This window comes from Hemitrygon akajei, chromosome 2 (assembly GCF_048418815.1).
Source record: "Hemitrygon akajei chromosome 2, sHemAka1.3, whole genome shotgun sequence".
Taxonomy (NCBI): domain Eukaryota; kingdom Metazoa; phylum Chordata; class Chondrichthyes; order Myliobatiformes; family Dasyatidae; genus Hemitrygon; species Hemitrygon akajei.
The window spans coordinates 188,003,068-188,030,046 of record NC_133125.1 but is presented as its reverse complement, the minus strand read 5'-3'; the positions used below and the strand labels follow the sequence as shown (position 1 = coordinate 188,030,046).

Genomic DNA, 26,979 nt, shown 5'->3' with positions numbered 1-26,979 from the left:
CCATGTACACTTCCTCAGTGTCATTCCCTCCCTCCCTTTTGGCACAATTTATTTGATTTTTTAATAGAAACTTCTTACAGTAATGTACATGTTTTATTACTGTGTATTGTAAGGTACTGATGCTGCAAGATGACAGATTTCACAACATGTGCCAGTGATATTAAACCAGATTCTGATTCTGATTCACAGGAACAGGCTGTCTGGACGAGGTCCCAGGTGAGCTGCCCAACTCGATACTAAATTAGTTTGTGTTTGGAGGCTGAGGGTGGTTTTGCTGATTGGAGGCCTGTGACCAGTGCTGAGCCGTGGGTTCAGTGCTGTGTCCATCGTTGTTTCTGATTTATATTAATGTTTGGATGACAATGTAGGTGGCATTGTTAGTCAGTGTGCAAGAGAATATTTGACAGGGAACTGAAGGGCAACACTCTCACACAAAGGCAGTGGGTGTGTATCGAACGAGCTGTCAGAGGAGGAGGTAGTGGCAGGTACAATGACAACATTTAATAGATATATCGACAGTACATGGATAGGAAAGGTTTAGAGCAGGGGTTCACAACCATTTTAATGCCACAGACCTCAGGTTGGGAACCCCTGGTTTCCAGGGATCAGGCCAAATACAGACCAATGCCCAGAACAGCATCTTGGTTAGTTTGAAGAAGTGGGGCCGGAGGGCCTGTTCCCATGCTGTACATCTCAAACACAAACAAACAGAATCAATCTGTCACTCTCCATCAGTCACTTGGGAAACTGGGACATCATGGTCTCCCGATTGTGATGGATTGTGTTCTGTGTGCAGGGCACGGTCTGGACCCAAGCATAGAAATTAAAATATTGCAACACCAGCTGGTATAAATAATGGGATAGGAGTGTGTTTTATTTGTACACAGTCTGAATTTTTGACTGAATTAACACCAACGAAGATTAACATTTCAAAAGAAAATCAGGCAATAATCAGCCGCATACACAAAATGCTGGTGGAACGCAGCAGGAAGAAGCACTGTCGATGTTTCGGGCCGAGACCCTTCGTCAGGACTAACTGAAAGGAAAGATAGTAAGAGATTTGAAAGTAGTGGGGGGAGGGGGAAATCTGAAATGATAGGAGTAGACAGGAGGGGGAGGGATGAAGCTAAGAGCTGGAAAGGTGATCGGCAAAAGGGATACAGAGCTGGAGAAGGGAAAGGATCATGGGACGGGAGGCCTAGGGAGAAAGAAAGGAGGGGAGGACCAGAGGGAGATGGAGAACAGGCAAAATGAAGGGCAGAGAGAGAACAAAAAGGGGAGGGGGGAAAATAAACAAATCAGGGATGGGGTAAGGAGGGGAGGAGGGGCATTAACAGAAGTTAGAGAAGTCAATGTTCATGCCTTCGGGTCGGAGGCAATACAGACGGAATAAAAGGTGTTGTTCCTCCAACCTGAGTGTGGCTTCATTTTGACAGTAGAGGAGGCCATGGATAGACATATCAGAATGGGAATAGGACGTGGAATTAAAATGTGTGGCCACTGGGAGATCCTGCTTTCTCTGGCGGACAGAGTGTAGGTGTTCAGCGAAACGGTCTCCCAGTCTGCGTCGGGTCTCACCAATATATAAAAGGCCACACCAGGAGCACCGGACGCAGTATACCACACCAGCCGACTCACAGGTGAAGTGTCGCCTCACCTGGAGGGACTGTCTGGGGCCATAAATGGTGGTGAGGGGGGAAATGTAAGGGCAGGTGTAGCAACTCTTACTATCTTTTCTTTCAGTTAGTCCTGACGAAGGGTCTCGGCCTGAAACGTCGACAGTGCTTCTCCCTATAGATGCTGCCTGGCCTGATGTGTTCCACCAGCATTTTGTGTGTGTTGCTTGAATTTCCAGCATCTGCAGATTTCCTCGCATTTGCTTAATAATCAGCCTGTTAACTTTAAAACAGTTGAGTTTATTCGAAGGGAAATCATTTTGTATGTGGGAGTCCCAATGAGACCACACATGGAACACCCCAGATTCGTTCACATCTGGGTGAATGAATGTAATTCATGCCTTCAGACTGAGCTTTCAAACTGAAACACAGAGAAAGAATTGGGAGGGTTGAGAGACTGTGGGTATTTATCGCAAGTGGAATTGATAGATACCTTACTGAAATTATATTCAGCCAGTAATGAATCACATAATTGTATCTTTGTGTGTTTTTCATGAAGAATGAAGGTGACATGAGGAGTAAACTGTGAATGACACTGAAACTGGTGACGTGGTGGATAGTGAAGATTGTCTAAAGTTACAACAGGACCTCAATCAACTGGGAATGTGGGCAAAGGAATGGCTAAAGGAATTCAACACAGAAATGTGAAAAGTGACACATTTTAAGGAGTTAAAACCTGGACAGAATGTACACAGTGGATGTCAGGGCCCTGGGGTGTGTTGTAGAATAGAAATACCCAGGGGAACAAGTACACAGTTCCTGAGGGTAGAGACACAGGTAGACAGTGTAGTGAAGGAGGGGTCTGGTACGCTGGCCTTCATCGATCGGGGATTAAGTACATGAGCTGGTTTGTCGTGTTACAGCTGTACAAGACATTGGGGAGACCACACTCAGAGTACTGGGTGCAGTTCTGGTCACCGAGCTGTAGAAAGGATGACATTCAGCTGGAATGTGTGCAGACAAGATTCACAGGAATGTTACCGGGGATCAAGGGCTTCAGGAGAATCTGGATCGACCTGGACTGTTTCCCTGAAGCAAAGGAGACTGAGGGTTGACATTATTGTGATTGATGAAATCCTGCAGGGCAGTGATGAGGTCGATGGTCACAGTCTTTCCTCAGGGGAGGGGAGTCTAAAACTAGAGGATGTAGAGTTAAGCTCAGAGGGTAAAGATTAGCAGGGGACCTGAGTGGCAAATTTTCCACAGTCAGTGGTCGGTAAATGGGATGAGCTGCCAGAGGAAATGGTAGACGCTGATAGAACTGAAACATTTTTAAGACATTTGGACAAGTTCTTGATTGAAAACGTTTAGAGGAATGCTGGCCAAATGCTGTCAAATGGGACGTGCTGAGGAAGCCACCTTGGTTGTCAGGGACATGTTACGTCGAAGGGCCGGTGTGTGTGCTGTCACCTCCATTAGTCTCATTAGGAAGAGTGGGACCTCACATCAGAGCAGGGCTGTACAGGGGGGAAGTCAGGAAGTTTTCCTGCATCCGTGTTTGAGTAATCCCAGTGTATCCAACACCTCACAATCTTCTGCTGCATCAAGATCCCCCATTTCAGTGTCGAAGATATCTGCCTGACAATTTAAATAATTGATATTTAATCACCTTTTCACCCTCCTGCTTTACATCTCTATTTATTCCCCAGACCCTTCTATCCTCCCTCAGGTCAGTCTGTACACTGCTCTGAAGAACATCAGAAACCATTACCTGCATCAAAGGGTATCGGGAGAAGGCAGGGTATGGAGATAGCTGGAAGAATCAGAGCAGCTCATGATTGATTGGCAGAACACTCAATGTGCTTCTATATCTTATGGTCTTAAACTGAATATCTGATTCAATGTAGAGACCCCGGTTCTATTTGTCTCATAAATTAGAGGAATGGCTCCTCATGTTCCACCAGGGTGGCCGGCAACCTGACGGCATCAACATCGATTTCTCAAACTTCTGGTAGTCGCTCCCTCTGTCACTTTTCCTGTTTAATCGTCTCTCTCCACCTGATCCACCAGCCCCATCCCCCTGGCACTTTCCCCTCCTTCCCCACCCTCTCCATCTGCCCGTCCCCCACACACTCCGCCCCACCCTCTCCATCTGCCCATCACCCACACAGTCCTCCCCACCCTCTCCATCTGTTCATCACCCACACTCTCCGCCCCACCCTCTCCATCTGCCCATCACCCACACACTCCTCCCCCACCGTCTCCATCTGCCCATCACCCACACAGTCCTCCCCACCCTCTCCATCTGTTCATCACCCACACTCTCCGCCCCACCCTCTCCATCTGCCCATCACCCACACACTCCTCCCCACCCTCTCCATCTGCCCATCACACACACACTCCTCCCCACCCTCTCCATCTGCCCATCACCCACACACTCCTCTCCACCCTCTCCATCCGCCCATCACCCACACACTCCTCCCCACACTCTCCATCTGTCCATCACCCACACATTCCTCCACACCCTGTCCATCTGCCCATCACCCACACACACTCCTCCCCAACTCTCCATCTGCCCATCACCCACACACTCCTCCCCAGCCTCTGCATCTGCCCATCACCCACACACTCCTCCCCCACCCTCTCCATATGCCCATCACCCACACAGTCCTCCCCACCCTCTCCATCTGTTCATCACCCACACTCTCCTCCCCACCCTCTCCATCTGCCCATCACCCACACACTCCTCCCCACCCTCTCCATCTGCCCATCACACACACACTCCTCCCCACCCTCTCCATCTGCCCATCACCCACACACTCCTCTCCACCCTCTCCATCCGCCCATCACCCACACACTCCTCCCCACACTCGCCATCTGTCCATCACCCACACACTCCTCCACACCCTGTCCATCTGCCCATCACCCACACACACTCCTCCCCAACTCTCCATCTGCCCATCACCCACACACTCCTCCCCAGCCTCTGCATCTGCCCATCACCCACACACTCCTCCCCCACCCTCTCCATATGCCCATCACCCACACACTCCTCCCCACCATCTCCATCTGCCCATCACCCACACACTCCTCCCCACCATCTCCATCTGCCCATCACCCACACACACTCCTCCCCAACTCTCCATCTGCCCTTCACCCACACTCTCCTCCCACCCTCTCGATCTGCCAATCACCCACACACTCCTCCCCACCGTCTCCATCGGCCCATCACCCACAACCCTCCCCACACTGCTGATCGGCCCATCACCCACAATGATCAGCACCCTCTCCATCTGCCCATCCCCTGCACACTCCTCCCCACCCTGTCCAACTGCCCATCGTCTGCACACTCCTCCCCACCCTTTCCATCTGCCCATCACCCACACACTCCTCCCCAACCCTCTCCATCTACCCATCACCCACACACTCCTCCCACCCTCTCCATCTGCCCATCTCCCACACTCAGCCCCACCTCTCCATCTGCCCATCACCCACACACTCCTCCCCACCATCTCCATCTGCCCATCACCCACACACTCCTCCCCACCCTCTCCATCTGCCCATCACCCACACACTCCTCCCCACCATCTCCATCTGCCCATCACCCACACACTACTCCCCACCTTCTCCATCGGCCCATCACCCACACACTCCTCCCCACCCTCTCCATCTGCCCATCACCCACACACTACTCCCCACCTTGTCCATCGGCCCATCACCCACAACTCTCCCCACACTGTTGATCGGCCCATCACCCACAATGATCAGCACCCTCTCCATCTGCCCATCCCCTGCACACTCCTCCCCACCCTCTCCAACTGCCCATCGTCTGCACACTCCTTCCACCCTCTCCATCTGCCCATTCCCTGCACACTCCTCCCCACCCTCTCCAACTGCCCATCGTCTGCACACTCCTCCCCACCCATTCCATCTGCCCATCGTCTGCACACTCCTCCCCAACCGTCTCCATCTGCCCATCACCCACACACTCCTCCCCACCCTCTCCATCTGCGCATCACCCACACACTCCTCCCCACCCTCTCCATCTGCCCATCCCCCACACACTCCTCCCCACACTCTCCATCTACACATCACCCACACACTCCTCCCCACCTCTCCATCTGCCCATCACCCACACACTCTTCGCCACTCTCTCCATCTGCCCATCACGCACCCTCCTCCCACCCTCTCCATCTGCCCAACACCCACACTCTCCTCCCCATCCTCTCTATCTGCCCATCACCCACACACTCCTTCCCACCCTCTCCATCTGCCCATCACCCACACACTCCTCCCTACCCTCTCCATCTGCCCATCACCCACACACTCCTCCCCACCTTCTCCATCTGCCCATCACCGACACACTCCTCCCCACCCTCTCCATCTGTCTATCACTCAAACACTCCTCCCCCCCTCTCCATCTGCCCATCACCCACACACTCCTCCCCACCCTCTCCATCTGCCCGTTACCCACACACTCCTCCCCACCTCCCTCCCTTTACTCAGGGGTGCACTTTCCCCTCCTATCAGATTCCAAAATCTTCAGTCACTGACACCTCTCACCTCCCAGTTTCTGACACATTTCCACCCCTCCCACATCTATTACCCCTCACCTGGATCCGCCCATCACCTGCCAATTACCCTCCACAGAAGTAACCGGACAGACTGGGAGACCCAGGTGCTTTGTGTGTTACCACCACTACATGTCCCGTGTTACCAAGATTCACCCTGACCTCCCTCTGCCAGTCAGCACCACCACCACTTGCCCCAGTTACCCTGTCAGTCCCGGTAGACTTTAGCACCCGGGGGAGCCGGGGAGCTGAGGACCCGCCGCCCGCGGCTGCTGCTGAATCCACAGTGTTTCTGTTCCGTTGACGGATGTGGTGAACGAGTTAAAATTAATGGATCGATAATTCTCACATCGTGTTTATTTCACTCTCCGCACATTTATATTTACACTGACTTACTCCTGACGCCGGTCCCGGGACCCGACCCGTTTACAGACCCGGACCGGAACCGGAGCAGATTCTCAGCCACTCGTTTTTATTCCAAGGCCCGAAGAAAGGATAAAGTTTCTCCGTGAATTTATTCTCGGTGAAGGTGTGGAGATGGGACTTGGTCTCCGCGTTGTAAAATGAAACTGTCCCGGACTCGTAACTGAGATAAACTCCCACCCTCCCGGGGATGGGACCGGCAGGGAGACGGGACTCAGGGTAGGTGTAAACCCACATCACGTCATCAATCCGCGCGATGATCCAGAATCCGGTCTCCGGACTCGGTGTGACCTCTCCCTTCCTCTCCACAGACTCTGCGGCGACTCCCAGATACCACCACCGATTCCCCGTCACCTCCACCTCCCAGTAATGTCTCCCCGATGTGAATCCCTCCGATCCCAGCACACAAAGCCAGTTTGTGAACCTCTTCCCGGTGTCAGGGAGATTCCTCCATGTCTCGGTGCATCTCACACTCTTCCGATCCTCAGACACCTCGAGCCGCGGATTCGCCGTTTCCACATCCAGGGTGACAGAGACTGGGGGGAGAAGCAGAGAATTAGAGAGTCCCCGGGGATCGGGGGGGAGACTCGGGCAGCGCGGCCCCGGGGATCGGGGGGAGACTCGGGCAGCGCGGCCCCGGGGATCGGGGGGAGACTCGGGCAGCGCGGCCCCGGGGATCGGGGGGAGACTCGGGCAGCGCGGCCCCAGGGATCGGGGGGGAGACTCGGGCAGCGCGGCCCCGGGGATCGGGGGGAGACTCGGGCAGCGCGGCCCCGGGGATCGGGGGGGGGGGGGAGACTCGGGCAGCGCGGCCCCGGGATCGGGGGGAGACTCGGGCAGCGCGGCCCCGGGGATCGGGGGGAGACTCGGGCAGCGCGGCCCCGGGACCGGGGGGAGAGGCCGCTGGGCCTCAGGCGCAGTTGGGTGGGCGACAGGACCCTTTCCCGGGGTTTTACCCAAACACAGCGGATGGAGAACCGGCATCTTCCTGAGGTTTTTCCTCGACATGGAGAGCGGATTTTCCTCTATCAACAAACACAAAATTCTGGAGGATCTCAGCTGGTTCCGGAGTTCAGAGTTCAATTCCAACACCATCTGTAAGGAGTTTGTACTTTCTCCCTGTCACCTTGTGCATTTCCAATGAGTGCTCCCAATTCATCCCTCAGATTGGGGAGGAGTGGACAGGGAGGAAGACCATCATTACTTGCAGTTGGATCTGGGGCAGCTGGGAAAATGGGCTGAAAAGTGTCAGCTGGAATTTAATGCAGACAAGTGTGAGCTGTTGCTCTTCGGTAGGACCCCAGTGTCGGTCTTTCACAGTGAATGGTCGGGCACTGAGGACTCTGTTCCACAGCAGATCGGGGAAAACAGGTCCAGAATACACCGAAAGTGGTGTTACAGGTAGATAGGGTCATAAAAAAAGCTTTTCTTTGGCCTTCATAAATCAAAGTATTGAGTACAGGAGATGGATGTTATGTTGAAGTTGTATGAGATGTTGGTGAGGCCTAATTTTGAATATATTGCGCAGGTTCAGTCAATGACCTACAGGAAAGATGTAAACAAGTTTAAAATTGTCATGCGGGGAGGTTGGGAACGGACCCAAAAGCAAGACACAGACACTGAACTACCAGGAATAGGACTGGGCATGAGAAGGAAGCAAGGGAAGTGAGGAAGAAAGGATGCTGGAGATGACACAGGCCCCGAACGAGGCAAGGATTCCGGGCCTGGGCTAGGACTAGACGAGGATAGTGGAACCAGGACATGGAACTGAGAACTAGGAGCCTAGGCTTGGGCTTCAAGCCAGAGACTGCACAAGGACCCAGAACCTGGGTCTTGACTCTGGCTCGGACTCCAGAACCAGGTGAGGAAAAGACGTGGCTACAGGACGAGGAGAGTCACAGGACGGGACGAGAGACTCCCGGACAGGACAAGGGAATCCCAGCACAGGACGAGAGAATCCCAGCACCGGGCTAGGCAAGGTATTCCTGTGCTGGGTGAGGCACCTGGACATGATGAGAACACAGAGCCTTGGTCAAGGAAGGACAGGAACGCAGAACACAGAGCCTGGGTCGATTGAGAACAGGAACGCAGAACACAGAGGTCTAATTTGGAATATTGTGTACAGTTTTGGTCACCTACCTACAGGAAGGATGTAAACAAGTTTGAAAGAGTACAGAGAAAATTTCCAGGGATGTAGCTGGGATTGGAGGACCTGAGTCATAAGGAAAGATTGAATAGTTTAGGACTTTATTCCTGTAACATAGAAGACTGAGAGGAGATTTGATAGAGGTATACAAAATTATGAGGGGTATAGATAGGGTAAATGCAAGCAGGCTTTTTCCATGGCGGTTGGGTGGGATTACAACTAGAGGTCATGGGTTAAAGGTGAAAGATGAAAAGTTTAAGGGGAAGATGAGGGGAAACTGCTTCATTCAGAGGGTTGTGAGAGTGTGGAACCAGCTGCCAGCCCAAGTGGTACAAGCAAGCTTGATTTAAACATTTAAGAGAAGTTTGGACGGTACATGGATGGTCGGAGTTGGAGGACCATGGTCCCGGTGCAGGTCGATGGGAGCAGGTAGTTTAAATGCTTCGGTATAGACCAGATGGGCTGAAGGGCCTGTGCTGTTCGTTTCTATCACTCTGTGACATTCATATGTAACGGGGAGTTTTTTTCTTTTTCTTTGTTACTGTGTATGTAATCAAAATGGCGTCTTTGTTTTGTTACAAGTAGGAATGCTGGCGCCTGTATTAATAGTAGGAATGCTAGTGTCTTTGTTATGATAAGTGCTGGAAGCTTGTTTGGGACTATAAACTGATTGTTGGCGGGGCTTTTGGGGGGTCGGCACGATGGAGTGAGAGAGAGAGGACGGGATGCTGGAAGATGGGCGACGGTACGGACCCCGAGCGGGGGGTCCCCGGCCCAAGGTTTTCGGTGAGGAGAGGAGACGGAGACAGAGGAGTGTGGAGAGACTGGTCGATCACCGTGGGGGTCCCAGGAGGCGGGTCGAGAAATTCGGAGGGGATCGAATACCAGAAGACTTCAGTAATTGAGCTCCAACGGTTGTGCACGAAGTGGTTTGGACTTTGATTTTGGCGCCTTTTCTTTTTTTCTCTCTTATTCATATATACTGTATCGTTAATAATCGCTTAGTTATAGTAATCTTTATAAATTGTACTCATTTAATCGCATAAGGTGTACTGTCTGTGTTTTTTGGGGAGGCGGGGACATCACACAGCATCCACACCAGCTGATTACCCAGTTTGGCGGGGCCGAAGGCTGCTCCCCCTAGACTAGAACGAGTTTGAGCGATGCCTGAGGTGACCCAGGGGTTACATTGTGGGGGCTCGTCCGGGATTGATTTCTGTGGAAGCTGTGTGATCGCCCTCTTTAAATTGTGTCTGCGGCGAAGAGCTGGTGTGCCTTTGTGGGTGTGCGATTGCCGGTTATCTCTGCATGTGTGTTGGGTGGGGTGGCTGCTGTTGGTAGCCCGGGGGTCGTTGTTCGAGTTCCGACTAGCGCTGACGAAATGGTGGTGGTACCATGGGTTGTCCGTACTGTTTGGAGAGTGAGGAGTGACAGGTTGGGATGTTTCAACTATGGTGGGCTCCGCCCGGTTGTTGGAATAACGTCCAGCCCTAAAGGGGCGGAGACATGGGCGGAGCAGACCGCTCAGTTGTTGGGTGAGTGGCAGTGCTTGGCTGAGGGAAAGCGACAGGGATTGGTTGAAAGTTTGAGTAGGCGGGCTGGTAGCGTTGTTAGAACTGTCGGGCGCAATTATCTCGAAGTGACAGCTGCCAGTTCTGGGAAAGTGTGGGAAAATGCGTGTGGTTCGACTGGAAGTCAAATGCCGCAGCTGGGGGGCTTACCATATCCGTGGCAGGAGATTGGTGGGAAGTTTTTAGGGTATCCCTTTTGGTTAGGAGGGCAGATAAATTGCTTGCGGAGACAGGGGGATCTGTCAAGGGGATCAGTTGTTCCGTTGATTCGAGAGATGTCGGGAAACTTAGAGGAGGCCCAGTGGGGGAACGGCTTGGGGTCTCTGGGGGAGCACGTTCCCAGCAATGTACCAAGGAACTCCCGCAAGGAACAGACCCTATTCCTGAAGGCTTAGAGGGACCACGCACTCAGGTGTTGTTACGGATGGATGGAAGTCAAGTTAAAGCCATCCTCGGCACCGGGGCACCGGTTAAGTTGCTGTACAGTTTGTTTTATAACCGCTTTTGGAAGCCTTTACCCTTGATGACATTGACGGCACTGGAGATTTGGGGTACCAGTGCCGGTGATTATAAAGACGACGGTTGTTGGTCAGTGAAAATGGACTTCTTAGAGGCAAATGTGGAGGTGACTGAGGTTCGTGAATCGTTAATGCTGATGTGTCCGGACACTGTTGAGACGGGCAGCGTTTCGGTTATGGAGAGAACCAATATCCTGTTGGTGCGCTTGGGGGCCTGCCCGGAGGAGGCGGGTGAGAGCTGTTTGGAGGCATTATCGATGCACCCAGAGTTTCGAGCTGCTTGTGCGGACGTGTGTAGCAGCATTGGGCCAATACCGAATTCAAACGAGAGCCGGTGGTGGTATGGCCTGGAGGAGTATCTGAGGGTGAGACCCTCTTAGTGGACGCTGCGAAATACCACCAGGGAGGGGAGTTGACTGCTGAAGACACCTCGGTGAGGCAGAGGTTGCGGCGACTGGCCCCTACAGCGTGGCAGACGTAGGCAGCGTGTGTGTGGATTATATTGGGCCCTAGAGGCGATGGCCTATCTGAGTGGTGCGAAGAGGTTTAAGGTGCTGGATCTGAGGAGTGGATGTTGCCAGATCCCAATGAGCGAGGCCGCCAAGGAGAAGACGGTGGTTAAAAGTTTCCTAGGAGTCTTTCCGGTCCGAAAAGAAACCACAGGGTATCTCCGGAGCCCTTGCAACCTTCCTGCAGGGCATGTGGAAGACCATGGGGTGTGGAGGTGTTTGGAATTTTGACGTATGTGGATGATCTCCTGGTATTTGGATTTGCCTCAGGAGAATATGAAGTGAGGTCGTTGCTGGAGCGGCTGAGAACTACAGAGTTACAGTGTTTTCTGGACACGTGCCAGGGCTGGCGAAGGTCGCAGCTCGTGAGTGTCTGTCTCTACGGAATCAAGTTTGAAATGAAGACAGAGAGACCGGAGAGAGTGATCTGGAACCATTTGAAAGACTTACAAGTTGGAGAGAACGAAGAAAGTTGTGTGACTGAGGGCCACAGCGAACAGAGCCTGGAGAAGGGAGTTTGCGGAGGTGAAGAAATTGCGGACAAATCTCGGAAGGGGGAAGCGGTAGCTTGAAGGGAACCTGAAGATGACCATCGACAGTTCAAATGAAGTGCAAAACCTGAAGGTTGATCTGGAAGAAGTCATGAGGAGAAAAAAAAAAGAAGCTGGAGAGAAGTGCAGTGAATACTGAACTGGAGGGTGACCAATCTTTAACTGCTGCTTTTCAGGTCGGGGTGGAAGAAGCTGTTGGAGTAACTGCATTCCAGATTGAGATGGCTGGGATGCAGGAGTCAGAACTGCTGAGCCAGGGGCCAGAGAAGATGATAATCTAAATTGCAGGAGGCTGAAGAGACTGCAGGAGCAGTGCAGGTCACGTGTTTCCGTTTGGAGAAGATCAAACAGCAGCTACCGATCAAAGAAATGAGGATGAATACGGATTCAAAGGCTGATGGCTGGATGTGTGGTACATGCTGCCTTTTGCTGACTTTCCCTCGATTGAGGAAGAGACCTTTGGCCCTTCTTCCACTGAGTCAGGTGTAGTGGGGAGGGTTAGCTGTGTGCAGTGTGGGGTATGAGTGAGAGATTGAAAGAGGAGTTGGTAGTGGACCCAAGGTATTCCAGCCTAAGGGTTTAGGTGAGGGGGGTACGGAGGTCTCAGAAGGGTTTGGGAACGCCCAGATAGTTGGCCTATATAGCGCCTAAGGAACAGGGCGTGAGGTTTACTGTGTGGGGAGGAGATGTCACTGCTGGTGTTTGGGTTATGGTGTGTTGGCAGGAAAGGTGACGAGTTATCTAATAGTCATGAGGACATGACTTTTATTTGGTGGGGGGAGAGTGTAACGGGGTTTTTTTTTCTTTTTCTTTGTTACTGTGTATGTAATCAAAATGGCGTCTTTGTTTTGTTACAAGTAGGAATGCTGGCGCCTGTGTTAATAGTAGGAATGCTAGCGTCTTTGTTATGATAAGTGCTGGAAGCTTGTTTGGGACTATAAACTGATTGTTGGCGGGGATTTTGGGGAGTCGGCACGATGGAGTGAGAGAGAGAGGACGGGGTGCTGGAAGCTGGGCGACGGTACGGACCCCGAGCGGGGGTCCCCGGCCCAAGGTTTTCGGTGAGGAGAGGAGACGGAGACAGAGGAGTGTGGAGCGACTGGTCGATCACCGTGGGGGTCCCAGGAGGCGGGTCGAGGAAGTCGGAGGGGATCGAATACCAGAAGACTTCAGTAATTGAGCTCCAACGGTTGTGCACGAAGTGGTTTGGACTTTGATTTTGGCGCCTTTTCTTTTTTTCTCTCTTATTCATATATACTGTATCGTTAGTAATCGCTTAGTTATAGTAATCTTTATAAATTGTACTCATTTAATCGCATAAGGTGTACTGTCTGTGTTTTTTGGGGAGGCGGGGACATCACACAGCATCCACACCAGCTGATTACCCAGTTTGGCGGGGCCGAAGGCTGCTCCCCCTAGACTAGAACGAGTTTGAGCGATGCCTGAGGTGACCCAGGGGTTACACATACAAAGACATAACGGTTTGTAGGTTAAATGGTCATTGTACATTGCCCCATGATTAGGCTGGTTTTAAATAGTTGGGGTGCTGGGTGGAGCGGGTCGTTGGACTGGGACGGCCTGTTTCACACTGTCTCTAAATAAATAAATAACCTCTTCACTGTCCATGAAACCACCAATTTTAGAGTCCTTCACAAACCTACTAAACACGTCACCTACATTCTCTCCAAATCATTCATATGAATGATGAAAAACAGTGGACCCAGCACCGATCCCTGCAGCACAACCACTGGTCACAGGACTCCACCCAGACAACTCTGTATCCTATTCCAGATCGTACTGTCTCCCATGTGATCTAACTCTCTGCTACCTTGTCAAATCCCTCGCTAAACTCCATGGAGACGATGTCTACTGCACTTTCATCAGCTGTAATTTATTTATTGAGATACAGCACGGAATAGGCCCTTCCAGCCCTTTGACCCCCACCACCCAGAAACCCCTGATTTAATCCGAGCCTGACCATGGGACAAGTTACAATGACCCCCAGCACCCAGCAACCCCTGATTAAATCCGAGCCTGACCATGGGACAAGTTACAATGACCCCCACCACCCAGCAACCCCTGATTTAATCCGAGCCTGACCATGGGACAAGTTACAATGACCCCCACCACCCAGCAACCCCTGATTTAATCCGAGCCTGACCATGGGACAAGTTACAATGACCCCCACCACCCAGCAATCCCTGATTTAGAACGGGTTAATTGGATTGTGGGAAGAAGCGGAGAACCTGAAGGAAACCCCCACAGTGCAAGTTACAATTACCAATTTACTTGCCACCCGGTACGGGTTTGGACTGTGAAACCGGAGAACCCGTAGGAAATCCACACGGTCACAGGGAGAACGTACAAACTCCTCACAGGCAGTGACGGGACATGAACCCGGGTCACTGGTACTGTAAACCGTTGTGCTAACCACTATGCTACCGTACCGTCCATGCAGAAAACCAAGCTGGGTCTCCCTGATTAGTCCGTACCTTTCCAAATGAATGTAGATCCTGTCTCTCAGAATCCCCTCCATTAATGAACCCACCTCTGACTTTAGGCTCACCGGTCTGTACTTCCCAGGTTTTTCCCTACAGTCAATCTTCAACAAATGTTCAAAATTAGTCTCCCTCCAGTCTTCTGGCCCCTCACCCGTAGTTATCGATGACACACATATCTCCAAAAGGGCCTCTCAATTTCTTCCTGAGCTTCTCACAATGTCCTGGGATACACTTGATCAGGACCTGGGGATTTATCGACCCTTCTGCATTTTAGGACCTGCAGCACATTTGCTTCTGTAATGTGGTAGAAAATGAAGTCGATCATCTTCTGTAACACGGGGGAATTGAGGGCCCTGTGGAACTGGCACAGAAGAGGAGCTGAGCCCTGGGACTGAGAAATGATGACAGGGAGGTTTAGAAGGATAAGGGCCAAATGCAGGTAAACAGACTGGGAGGTGATCTGACAGAAATATATAAGGTTATGAGGGGTGTAGATTGAGCAGAGGAGAAGGGGAGTGATGAGACAGGAGTCTGAAGTGACTGTGGACTGAAGATTGGTGAAAGATGGCAGGCAGCTTGTTCCAGGTAGCGGAAGGGTGGGGAGTGTGGACTGTGGAGTTGGGAGACACTGGGAAGTGAATGACAGGTGGAGACCAACACAGTGAAAGTTTTGATCGCTAGTCGGAGCGGGGTTGCAGGTAAGTTTGGGAGATGGGAAGGTCGAGACAGCTGTGGGAGGGTGAGAAACAGGAGCACAAAGGCTAACCTGTACTGGAATCTGATCACTAAAGGAGGTTCTACTCTATCTGCCCAAAGGGGAACTTCCCAGTGGCCAAACATTTTAATTCCCATTCCAAAATGTCGGTCCATGGCCACCTCTTGCGCCAAGATGAGGCCATCCTCAGGATGGAGGAGAACACCTTGTATTCTGCCGGGGTAGCCTCTGACCTGATGGCATGAATATTGATTTCCTCTTCAGGTAAATTTTTTCTCACCTCCCTCCCCTCTTCTTCTATTCCCCACTCTGGCCTTTAACCTCTTCTCACCTCCCTGTCACTACTCCCTGGGTCCCCTCCTTCCCTTTCTCTTATGGTCCACTCTCCTCTCCAATCAGATTCTTTCTTCTCCAGCCCTTTAACTTTCCCACCCCCCCCCCCCCCGGCTTCACCTATCACCTTCTCGCTAGCCTCTCACCCCTCTCCCCACCTTTTTTATTCCGGCATCTCCCCCCCACTTCAATTTTAGTCCTGAAGAAGGATCACAGCCCAAAACATCAACTGTTTATTCATTACAATAGATGCTGTCTGACCTGCTGAGTTCCTCCAGCATTTTGTGTGTGTTGATTTGGAATTCCAGCATCTGCAGACTTTTTCCTGTTTATGACAATGGGAACCATTAGGGGAGAGATGAATGGCAGATGGAACCAGGACCAGATGGGGGAGATGTGGTGAACTGTGTGTGTAGATGGAAACAGAAGGTGAAGGGGGATGAATATGGGTGTTAAGGGTCTCCTTTCCCACAAACCCTCTCCCCATAGCCCCCCATTAGGACAGAGGATGAATTTGCAGAGACTCTGGCAGATATATTTGCTTCACATTTCCCCACAGGTGAGCTGCTGGAAGACGGGAGGGTGGCTCAGGTGCTGCCGTAAGAACGGCTGGAAGGTCACACCAGGGAACTCCAGGGGAGTCCAGAACTAGAGGGCAGAGATTGAAGGTGAGAGGGGAAAGTTTTTCAAGGGATCTGCAGGGCAACTTCCTCACGGTGAGGGAAGTGGGTACGTGTGGAATTTGCTGCCAAAGGAAGCCGTAGAAAGAGGTAAAATTAAAATATTATAAGATCAATTTAGACAGGTACAACAATAGGCAATGGTTAGAAGGATATGGGACAAACACACGGAAATGTGTCTGTGTCTCTGACAATGTGTCCCACTCCGATGGTGCATTTGCATATTATCAATATATCAATGTATCATTGTGTGCGTGTGTGTTGGTTGTGGTAAATATCAGTGAGTGTGTGTACACAATGAAGGTGAGTGTGCATATTGAACTATTTGGATGTTACAGTGTGTCTTCACATGTCCAGTGTGTGTTGACAATGTGTGACACGTGTGTGAATTGTTCAAATAGAAACCATTCACTGTGTCTGAAGAGAATAGTTTCCAGGTTACTGAGGGGATTAACAATGTGCAATGTTGAGACTCTGACTACAATCTGCTGAACCTTCTTGAGAATGTGTGTGAGGGAGATTTGCCAGACCAGTTATGCTGTGTCCACCAATGTTAAAGCTGGTTGGTGTGTCTGGGCTCAGTCTCAATGTGGTGGTTTGATCACAACAGTGAGACTGGCGAGTCCAGCAGGGGGCAGAGCTGAGTCAATCAGACTGCGGTCACGGACAGGTCAGACAGGGTGAGAGGCTCGAAGGACTGGTGTATTATTCTGACAATCCCCGTCACCACAGTGATACCAGATTTTATCCTCTTTAATGACATTAATGGAATATTAATTCCAGAGCTACCATGTCAGGATTCAAACCCGTGCATTGGTTTGTTTGTCCAGTGCAAATGGGATCAGGATGCAGTGATTCGACCAGTGAATTGTTTGTATATTTGCCCCTGGTTTGGTGTGTTCAAGGGTCTGACATCTCCAGCTGACCATGTGGCAGTGATGCCTCCCGGCAGGTGGGGTTGGTGCCGGAATGAATCTGTATGTTTTACCTCGATTAATGCCGTCAAACGCTTCTCCCAATGCTGTGTCGAACAAATAGGGGTGATAGAATTTTTCAACCAGCAGGGCACCGTCTGTCACTGACAATGTCTTGTCATTATCGCCAATCCTGTAAATATTATACATCTGGTTATAAACTGAACATCAGTGATATTTGAACTATTTTACAAATCCACACAGAGTTTCGGTCAAGACCATGTCCTACCTCCTCTTCCGACGAGCTTCCTCCTGAAATAAATCAAACACAGATCTCAATTGACTGAGACTGACCATCGGCATCCGAACAGCAGGAATCTGAGACAAGTTATTACAAGCTGCTGAAAATTCTCACTTAACTCTCTCCCACTGAAACGAATGGAGAAAGAGGAGAACCACGGGAGAAAGTAGAAGGAATGTTTATGAAATTTATACCATAACTGAGAGGATGGAACTTGCAGGAGAGATTGGACAGGTTGTGTATTTTTATCTGGATATGATGTCAGGGAGGATCAGATGGAGGAATTTAAACCTCTGAATGGATTTGATGGGATGGGAGTGGAGAAAATATTTCTCCTTGTCTGAGACCAATAGTCAAAGATAAAGCATCAGTTAGTTGTTAATAAATCCCACAAGAAATGAGGTGAAGAGAATATCAGAAACACACTCACAGCCTATGACTGTAACTGGGTGTTACTCTGAGTATCGGGGATATTATACGTGGGAATCACAGAAACGACCACCAGCTCAGTGCTCTGATCAGGGTAACTCATTCCCGAGAAGGTTGCAGACTGTCCTGTGATGTACAGATGTTGTGGGAGGCCGGTTTGGGACAATGACAATTCTGAACAGTCAGGACGTCCACATGGTGGAAATCAGTTTCCAGCTACACTATTTGAGATAAATTACATCATATTGTGACTGGGCACTTTTACAGATCCAAACTTAAATCGCTCACCATGAGGAATGTGATATTTTCTTGTTGATCCATCCGTTCCTGTAACTTTGTGATTTCCTCCTGGATGGAACTTAAATTCTCTTGAATCTTTCGAAGATTTTTCTCCATTGGATTCAGAGTCCTCTCCTCTTCTTCCCTGAGATCTCGCAGTGCACGCTGCTCTTTTTCAGTGAGAACCCGGCGCAGTTCAGCAAAATGGGATGTGATCTGGGACTGAAGACTGTGTGTCTGTTCCTGTCAAATGAAAGGAGAGGCTAGTTTACTATTTGAGGCTATTTTTTGTATTTCCTTCTGACATGGAAGGTAACCATTCAGCCCATTAAAGTTTATGCTGGTTCTCAGAACAATCCCCTCCATCACATTCCCCCACATCTCCCTGAAACATATACTCCGTCTCTGACCCACTAACCCCGACCTGAATCACAGACCACCCAACGTCACAAGGTTAATTACAGTCGCCAATTTACCGTTCAACCATGCAATGTCGGCTAAAGGAAGGTACTGGATACAGGGAGAACATGCAAACTCCACGCAGACCGCTCCAAGGGTCAGGATCGATCCCAGGTTACTGGGGCTGCGATGCTCTGCTATTCTGCATTAAAGGGAACAAAACTACACAGCGAATTTGTAAATTCTGTTCAGGAGCCTCACCTGAACTCCAGAAATCTTCTCTTTCTGTTGTTGCTCCATTTCCTCGAAGTCCGATTTTTTTTTAGTGAGAGAGTCTAAGGAAGATTTAACCCGACCCTGGGAATCAGAGAGTAAAGACATTAGACCAAAATCTTCAACTAAGTAAACAGCTGATCAAAACCTGGTTAGTTTTACCTTGTAGATTTCAACGGCTTCGTTAACCGGCATGAAGTTGTGAGACTTGTGTTCCCGCGCAGTCGCACAGATCAGGCATATCAGTGTCTCGTCCATCTCACAAAACAGCTTCAGTTCTTCCCCATGTTTCTCGCAGTGAAGTTTACTTTCCTCCTCTTTCGGATTCAGGTTTAGTTTTCGAGCTTTCTCAGACAGATTTGCCAAGGCCCGATTGACCCTGAGGGTGCGGTCCGCAATCTCCTCTCTACATTCCGGGCAGCGGTTTCTCTGCTCCCTTTCCCAACACTGTGTGATACAGGAGCGGCAGTAGTTGTGTCCACACTCCAGTATAACCGGATCGGTGAAGAAATCCAGGCAGATGGGACAAATTACCTCCTCGGTTAAACTCTCGACCTGTCCTTTCGAAGCCATGTTAACTCCCGATACTTCCCGGTTCAGGGTCCTTTCACTTCCAGGGAGCTGCTGAACGCCTGCGGTACCGCGGCTGTCCACCAGGGGCGCTGCAGTCTGGGGAATGAATGTTCCTTTTCAGTGAAGCAGGAATCGTGTTCATTTCCACAGCAGCGATCAGAAACACATTAAACAAGTCTAACATAGATAAAGCCGGAGAGAAAAGCTTGGTTCAGTCTACGGCAGAACTGAAAGGGCAAGTCCTGAAAAGAGAGACACAAGGGACTGTAAATGCAAGAGTCTGGAAGGAACTAAGCGAGTCAGACATCATTTGTGGAGAAAAATAGACAGAAGATATTCCGGGTTGAGACAGTCCAGACGAAGGTTCTCTACGCGAAATGTCAATTGCCCATTTCTCTCCACAGTTGCTGCCTGACCCTCGGTGTTCCTCCAAAAGCACGTTTCGTTTAGCTGGAGGACTAAAGAGAGACTGAGGTGTAAAAACAGTGAATAATGTAAATTTATAGCAACTATTAAATCAGTTAATGGTATGGGACACGGGATGTGGAGGGAATCTGCTGTGAGGAGACTGATGCTGTGCCGATGACAAAGATGTGTCTGCAGGAATCACCACAGGACTGGACATTGCACGTCACAGTGTGGAAAACATTCAACTCCTGATTTCCATTTCCCTGCTTGACCCGGCCCGGCTCCAAAGATCTGGTCTCACTTGTTCGGAACAGGGTCAACGTGTGGAAATGATTTCCCCGCCTGTCTTCTGAACCCCATCAGCCCCAGAGAGCAGGGGCACTGGGCTGGAATCTCCACTCACAAACACAGGAGATTCTGCAGATGCTGGAATTCCAGAGCAACACACACAATATCCTGGAGGAACTCAGCCGGTCAGGCAGCATATGGAGAGGAATAAACTGCGTTCAAGGGTCTCGGTCTGAAACGAGGACTGTTATCCTCTCCACAGCTGCTGCCTGACCCCCTGAGTTCCTCCAGTATTTTGAGTGTGTTGCTCTGCAATCTCCACGTCGCTGAGTCTGACAGTCTTCATCAGGCAGCGTCCACAACAGCAGCTCGAGGGACAGAGGGACTGGGGGTTGGATTGTGGGTGTGGGGACCCGTCTCCCACTTAAACACGGTTCAGATGGAGCAGCACGGAAAGAACCTGCCAGACAGCAGTGGTGAGTTTCGGGAACAAGTCAGTTTATTCAGACCCTGTTACAGTGAGCATTGGGAAACACTTCGAGTGTGATCTCAAAGATACTCCACTGAGTCAATAATCGTACGGGTTCCTGTTATACAATGGTGACGTGGATTTCACAAAAAATCATCAGAAACCTACATTTCTCTGTAGTATTCAGCCTTTGATTATTTCTATGTGGTGTCTCTCTATCTCACTGACAGTCATTTCCCAATGCTCTCTGTAATTCATTGTCTTCATTTCTGACCCTGTTTTCCTGCCGTGACTCTCCTTATCTGATGATAAACTCTCCTGCCGTGGTCTGCGATCCAACCTCCACCTGTTTACCTTTGATCCAGTGAGCTTCACCTTGCTGACTGAACACGTCCACAGTCTAATCACTGACCTGACTGTCATATCGTCACCTCTCAGTCACCTTCTCCCTTGGTCTAATTAATTTTACCATCATTCCCCAGATTGTAAGGCACCTAGTTTAAATATTTAAGAATTTTCCCAATTCTCATGATTCCCAGAGATTCCTTCCTCAGACATCTGTTATGATACCAGCCCCCTCCTTTGTGAGAATTGCAAGAGCCCTAGTGAAAGGGGGGTCAATGACCCGAGAGAGAGAGCAAGAGAGAGAGAGAGACATACTGAATGGACACAGGAAATGGAAAGACAGCGACGAGCTGGATACCGCATTCCACTGGGACAAAAGCTGGCGACTGTGGCATTGTTCTCAGGAGACACCTGGGAACTGCAGACGTGCCAACTCGCAGGGACATTGTAAAGCCCTCGGGTAAAGTGGGCTGGTTGAGAGAGAGATTGCATCACCTGCAACCTGATTGACACCTGAGATCCCGTGAGGCAGTATAAAGAAGGGTCTGAAAGAGGACCACCCTCAGACGCACCAAGGAGACACCGAGAAGCACGATGCCGCTTCCCGTGGGAACGGGAAGCCATTTTGAAGGAAGCCACGTGCGTTAAATTCCGAATGCGGGGTTTGTGGCTAGAACCAACGGAAAACCGCTTTTATTTAACACCAGGGAAGCCAAATCCTCTGAGGCTGAGGATTTGATTCATAAAGACAACGGCAAGTGTTCTCTTTTCCTAACAATCTCTCTTCTCTCTCTCCAACACGTGAAACCAAAAGGGAAAAGCCTGCAGACTTCAGAGTGACTCTTTATATTTCCAATTGGACTCAGTGTTATACCCTAGACAACGAAAGAGCTTATTTCTGAGTGATTATTAATGTACCTGCGTTTTAGATTGAGTATTGACGCATGTTATCTGAATGTTTGTATTAACCTTAATTTTTGTGCCCCTTTATTAATAAAACTTTTGAAAACAGTACCATTGGACTTCAACTGACATATCTATCTTTGCTGGTAAGTGAAACCAGTTACTGGTTTCATAACACATCACTGCCTGACACTGTGTGGTGTGATTATCACTTGCCACCTATCAGCCCAGGCCTGGATATTGTCCAGGTCTTGCTGCATTTGTGTTGTGGGCTGCTTCATTACCTGAGGGGTGGCAGATGGTGCTGAACATTGTGTCGTCATCAGTGACCATCCCGACCTCTGACCTTACGATGGACAGAAGGTCGTTGAGGAAGCAGCTGAGGGTGTTTGGGCTGAGGACTCTGTCCTGAGGAGTTCCTGCAGAGATGTCCCGTGGCTGCGATGATCGGCTCCCAACACCACAACCATCTTCTTTGTGCCGGGGATGACACACAGATTCCCACTGATTCCCCCATTATTCCTTCACTTGCACTATTTATTTTATAATTCATAGTGATGTTATGTCTCTGCACTGCACTGCTGCTGAAAGCAACACATTTCACATCATATATAACAGAGATAATTAACCCGATTCTGATTCTGTTTCTGCAGATCTGGAGTTTTTGTACCAGGTTGCTCTTTCAGTCCATGCAGTGATCTTATGCTCCATTGGATCAGTTTGTCTGCATAAACAATCGTAGTAGTGTGTTTCTGTAAACACTCTGACAGTAAACCAAGTTCATGCAAGGTGTCATACATTAGAGCTCAGTCCGATAGAAACTGTTCTGAAGAGAGTCTGTTGAACAGACCTTCACAGCGTTTTCTGTCACTCCCAGATCTTGATTCATCCTTCATTGCTTTTTCAAAATAAAAACACAGTGCTTCATCATTTTGCCACACTGCTGAAACTGTTCGAAACGAGCCAGCTATCTACCTGGTGCCCAGAACACAGACTATTTTGTAAATGTGTTGTTCTACTTGAGAGACACATTCAGACAGTTCCTTTTGATTTAGAGGTGATCTACTGTAAACAGAGTACAATTTGTCCATTAAATGATTGGAAATGATTTATTCCATGAACTTCTCTCACAGAATCACCTACTGCAAGTTGTAATCTGTGATTAAGACAGGGCCAAATTATCACATCAGGGTAATGTTCCTTGAGAATTGTAGCAACACTAGATTTGACACCAAGCATTACACTTACCCCATCACTAGCCAATGCTACAAGGTTCTGTTTCAAGTAAGAGTCATCAAACCCATGGTTATTGAGACAGTTCAATCGTTTCAGCTTTCTGATCAGGCTGTTCAATGAGATCTAAAAACAGAAAATGGGGATCACCTTCCTTATCACTTTCACATTTCAAATAAACTATTAGGACAGTCTCAATGCTCAGGCTTCTTGATTCATCAAACAGAACAGAAAATTTGTCATTTATCTGCTTGATATGCTGGCAAATTTGCTTTTTCATATTAATGGTTCTGCGATTAATCATCTCTGTAACACCAGTGTGGGAATGCAGTCCCATTCCAATGTCAATGCCATTTTTTACTGAAGCTCCAATAAGCCAAAGTGATCAGAGTATGGTCTGTCATTCTGAGCTAAATAATATGCAGAACGAAAAATTTCAGCTTCTTTCTGCTTTATTGTGCGAATGCTCGATTTGTTCTGACCGACCTTACGGCCCAATTCGGCAAGCGACATGTCAATTTAAAAAGATATCAGAGCCTGGACTGACACCATCTTACTGCCCTCTACTGTGCCTATTGTCTTGTTTATTATTTATTGTAATGCCCGCACTGTCTTGTGCACTTTACGCAGTCCTGGGTAGGTCTGTAGTCTAGTGTAGTTTTTGTATTGTTTCATGCAGCACCATGGTCCTGAAAACGTTGTCTCGTGTTTACTGTGTACTGTACCAGCAATTATGGTCGAAATGACAATAAAAAGTGACTTGACTTGACTTGAAGCAGAAAATAGCACAATGAATCTTAAATATCATTTTCGGTATACCCGGTATGGCCAGCAGGGGGCGGAATTGCTCCAGTTATTCGCTCTCACTCTCTGCTTTCACCCAGTCGGGACGGAGTGTGTCAACAGATGCCAAGTGCACACTCGCCGCTCCCCACTGTCCAGCAGGGGTTGTGGGGAATCACTCTGGTACACCTCCCCCCCCCCCCATCCTTACCAGGGAGGGAGCATCACAGACTGAGGAGATCACAAGCGAAACCCTCTGGTTTGCTTGGCTGTGTAATTCTCGGGAAGATAATGTCTGGTCTCGTCAAACTTGTGAGATCGAGACGGTTCTCCCACCCCAAACCCCGGTTTGTGTGGATGCTGTGTAATTTGCCACCCTGTTAGATATTAGTGCCACGGAGTAACCGACAGTACACTGCATTCGAATAAAGGAAATATATTTATGTATCTTAACTAAAGGGTTAGTAAAGAAAAACTAATTAAAATAGCCCTTCTCTTTTTGTTTTCCAAATGTCAGTCAAATGTTCACAAGTTGGAGCTCAACGTTTCACCATATTCACCCATCCTCAATCGGTCTCGGCACCGGACCCTCGAATCACGGTCCGGCACCGGATCGAATCTCACGACCTGTTCTCTCTGGAATCTTCTCTCTTCATTGGGGCCAAACAAAAGTCCCAATCCCAACTTCAGTGTCCCTCACCAGAGAAACCTCCCCTAGTTCCACCATCCTGACTGGATGACACACATTCCTCATCATCCCTTATCTTGAACAATGAGCCGAACAGGCTGAGAGCAGAACAGACTGATCTCACAGAGCTGCTGAATGAAATACCTACCGCAGAACAGGAAAAACGTGACCCAGGGTGTTACACAAGGTACAGAAGTCTGGGAACACGGTGACTCAGCAGCTGTCGAGGCAAAAGTCAGCAAGAGCTGACACAGGCATTATAGACAGTCAGAGTCTCTTTATCCTCAGCGTGGGAAAGTCAGATACTACAGGGAGTGAATATAAGGTGAGAGGAGAAGGTTTAAAGCAGATTGATGAGGCAAGTTTATTTTTTACACAGAGAATGGTCGGTGTAGGTGCCTATGTTGTCGGGAGGTGGTGGAAACAATACAACAACAACATTTCAGTGGCATTCAGACAGACACATGAACAGACAGGGCTAATGGCGGGTTGTGGCCAGATACAGGCCACACCTGGACACATCAGGATGCTCTTTATCGAAGCCAGCTCAGCATTCAATACTGTCATCCTCTCAAAACTAATCACTAAACTTCAAGATCTTGGCCTCAATAACTTCTTGTGCAATTGGATCCTCAATTTCTGCGCTTGTCCACCCTTGTCAGGTCAGATTGGCAACATCTCCTCCACAACCTCCATCAGCTCAGATGCACCACAAGGCTGTGTTCTTGGACCCTGCTCAACTCGATTTACACTCCTGACTGTGGCTGAGCACAGCTCCAATGCCAGGGTTAAGTTTGCTGGTGACACCACTATCTCAGGCCAGTCAAAGGTGGTGATGAATCAGCATATCGCAGGAGATTGAAAATCTGGCTGAGAGGCACCAGAACAACAACCTCCTAATGTCAGCAAGACTGAGGAGCTGATTATTGACTTCGGGAAGAGGAAACTAGAGCTCCACGAACCAGTCCACACTGGAGGATCGGAGGTGGAGAGGGTCGGCCACTTTAAATTCCTCAGTGTTATCATTTCGGAGGAACTGATTGGGGCCCAGCACAATTACGAAGAAAGCAGACAGCATGTCTGTTTCCTCTGGGGTTAGCGAAGATTTATCACAACAACTAAAACCTTGACAAACTTATATAGGTGAGTGGTGGAGAGCATATTGACTGGCTGCATCACAGTCTGGTCTGGAATCACCAATACCCCAGCACTGAGCACATCTACACAGACCATTGTTGCAGGAAAGCTGCACACCCCCACCACCCGGCCCATGCTCTCTTCCCACTGCTGCCATCAGGACCCACATGATCCAGTTCAGATTCACCCTAACCCTAACCCCCACCACCCGGCCCATGCTCTCTTCCCACTGCTGCCATCAGGACCCACATGATCCAGTTCAGATTCACCCTAACCCTAACCCCCACCACCCGGCCCATGCTCTCTTCCCACTGCTGCCATCAGGACCCACATGATCCAGTTCAGATTCACCCTAACCCTAACCCCCACCACCCGGCCCATGCTCTCTTCCCACTGCTGCCATCAGGACCCACATGATCCAGTTCAGATTCACCCTAACCCCCACCACCCGGCCCATGCTCTCTTCCCACTGCTGCCATCAGGACCCACATGATCCAGTTCAGATTCACCCTAACCCCCACCACCCGGCCCATGCTCTCTTCCCACTGCTGCCATCAGGACCCACATGATCCAGTTCAGATTCACCCTAACCCTAACCCCCACCACCCGGCCCATGCTCTCTTCCCACTGCTGCCATCAGGACCCACATGATCCAGTTCAGATTCACCCTAACCCTAACACCCACCACCCGGCCCATGCTCTCTTCCCACTGCTGCCATCAGGACCCACATGATCCAGTTCAGATTCACCCTAACCCTAACCCCCACCACCCGGCCCATGCTCTCTTCCCACTGCTGCCATCAGGACCCACATGATCCAGTTCAGATTCACCCTAACCCTAACCCCCACCACCCGGCCCATGCTCTCTTCCCACTGCTGCCATCAGGACCCACATGATCCAGTTCAGATTCACCCTAACCCTAACCCCCACCACCCGGCCCATGCTCTCTTCCCACTGCTGCCATCAGGACCCACATGATCCAGTTCAGATTCACCCTAACCCTAACCCCCACCACCCGGCCCATGCTCTCTTCCCACTGCTGCCATCAGGACCCACATGATCCAGTTCAGATTCACCCTAACCCTAACACCCACCACCCGGCCCATGCTCTCTTCCCACTGCTGCCATCAGGACCCACATGATCCAGTTCAGATTCACCCTAACCCCCACCACCCGGCCCATGCTCTCTTCCCACTGCTGCCATCAGGACCCACATGATCCAGTTCAGATTCACCCTAACCCTAACCCCCACCACCCGGCCCATGCTCTCTTCCCACTGCTGCCATCAGGACCCACATGATCCAGTTCAGATTCACCCTAACCCTAACCCCCACCACCCGGCCCATGCTCTCTTCCCACTGCTGCCATCAGGACCCACATGATCCAGTTCAGATTCACCCTAACCCTAACCCCCACCACCCA

At 49.9% G+C, this 26,979-nt stretch overlaps 2 protein-coding genes across 2 annotated transcripts in view; both read right to left on the bottom strand.

Annotated features, from left to right (window-relative positions):
- Positions 1 to 6,529: 6,529 nt before the first annotated feature.
- LOC140719192 (zinc-binding protein A33-like) lies at positions 6,530 to 19,321 on the bottom strand. Its single transcript, XM_073033634.1, has 6 exons — positions 18,892 to 19,321; positions 18,718 to 18,813; positions 18,067 to 18,300; positions 17,338 to 17,360; positions 17,123 to 17,241; positions 6,530 to 7,146 (listed from the first exon to the last, which is right to left on the bottom strand). The coding sequence occupies exons 1-6, from the start codon at positions 19,300 to 19,302 to the stop codon at positions 6,614 to 6,616; spliced, it is 1,416 nt and encodes a 471-aa protein (XP_072889735.1). The 5' UTR covers positions 19,303 to 19,321; the 3' UTR covers positions 6,530 to 6,613.
- Positions 19,322 to 19,336: 15 nt separating this feature from the next.
- Positions 19,337 to 26,979, bottom strand: part of LOC140721668 (zinc-binding protein A33-like) — a 59,820-nt gene continuing 52,177 nt past the window's right edge. The window contains exon 7 of the mRNA XM_073036469.1: positions 19,337 to 19,479. Coding sequence (XP_072892570.1) covers positions 19,337 to 19,479 — 143 coding nt within the window. The remainder of the gene's footprint in view (positions 19,480 to 26,979) is intronic.

What these genes read in the sequence shown, in the direction of transcription:
- LOC140719192 (XM_073033634.1), bottom strand. Translation starts at nt 19,302, where the DNA reads ATGGCTTCGAAAGGACAGGTCGAGAGTTTAACCGAGGAGGTAATTTGT. An exon ending in AAAATATCACATTCCTCATG is followed by an intron (nt 17,361 to 18,066) that starts GTGAGCGATTTA and finishes GATTTATTTCAG; the next exon opens with GAGGAAGCTCGTCGGAAGAG. An exon ending in GTTTGACGGCATTAATCGAG is followed by an intron (nt 7,147 to 17,122) that starts GTAAAACATACA and finishes TTCTCCCCCCAG; the next exon opens with TCTCTGTCACCCTGGATGTG.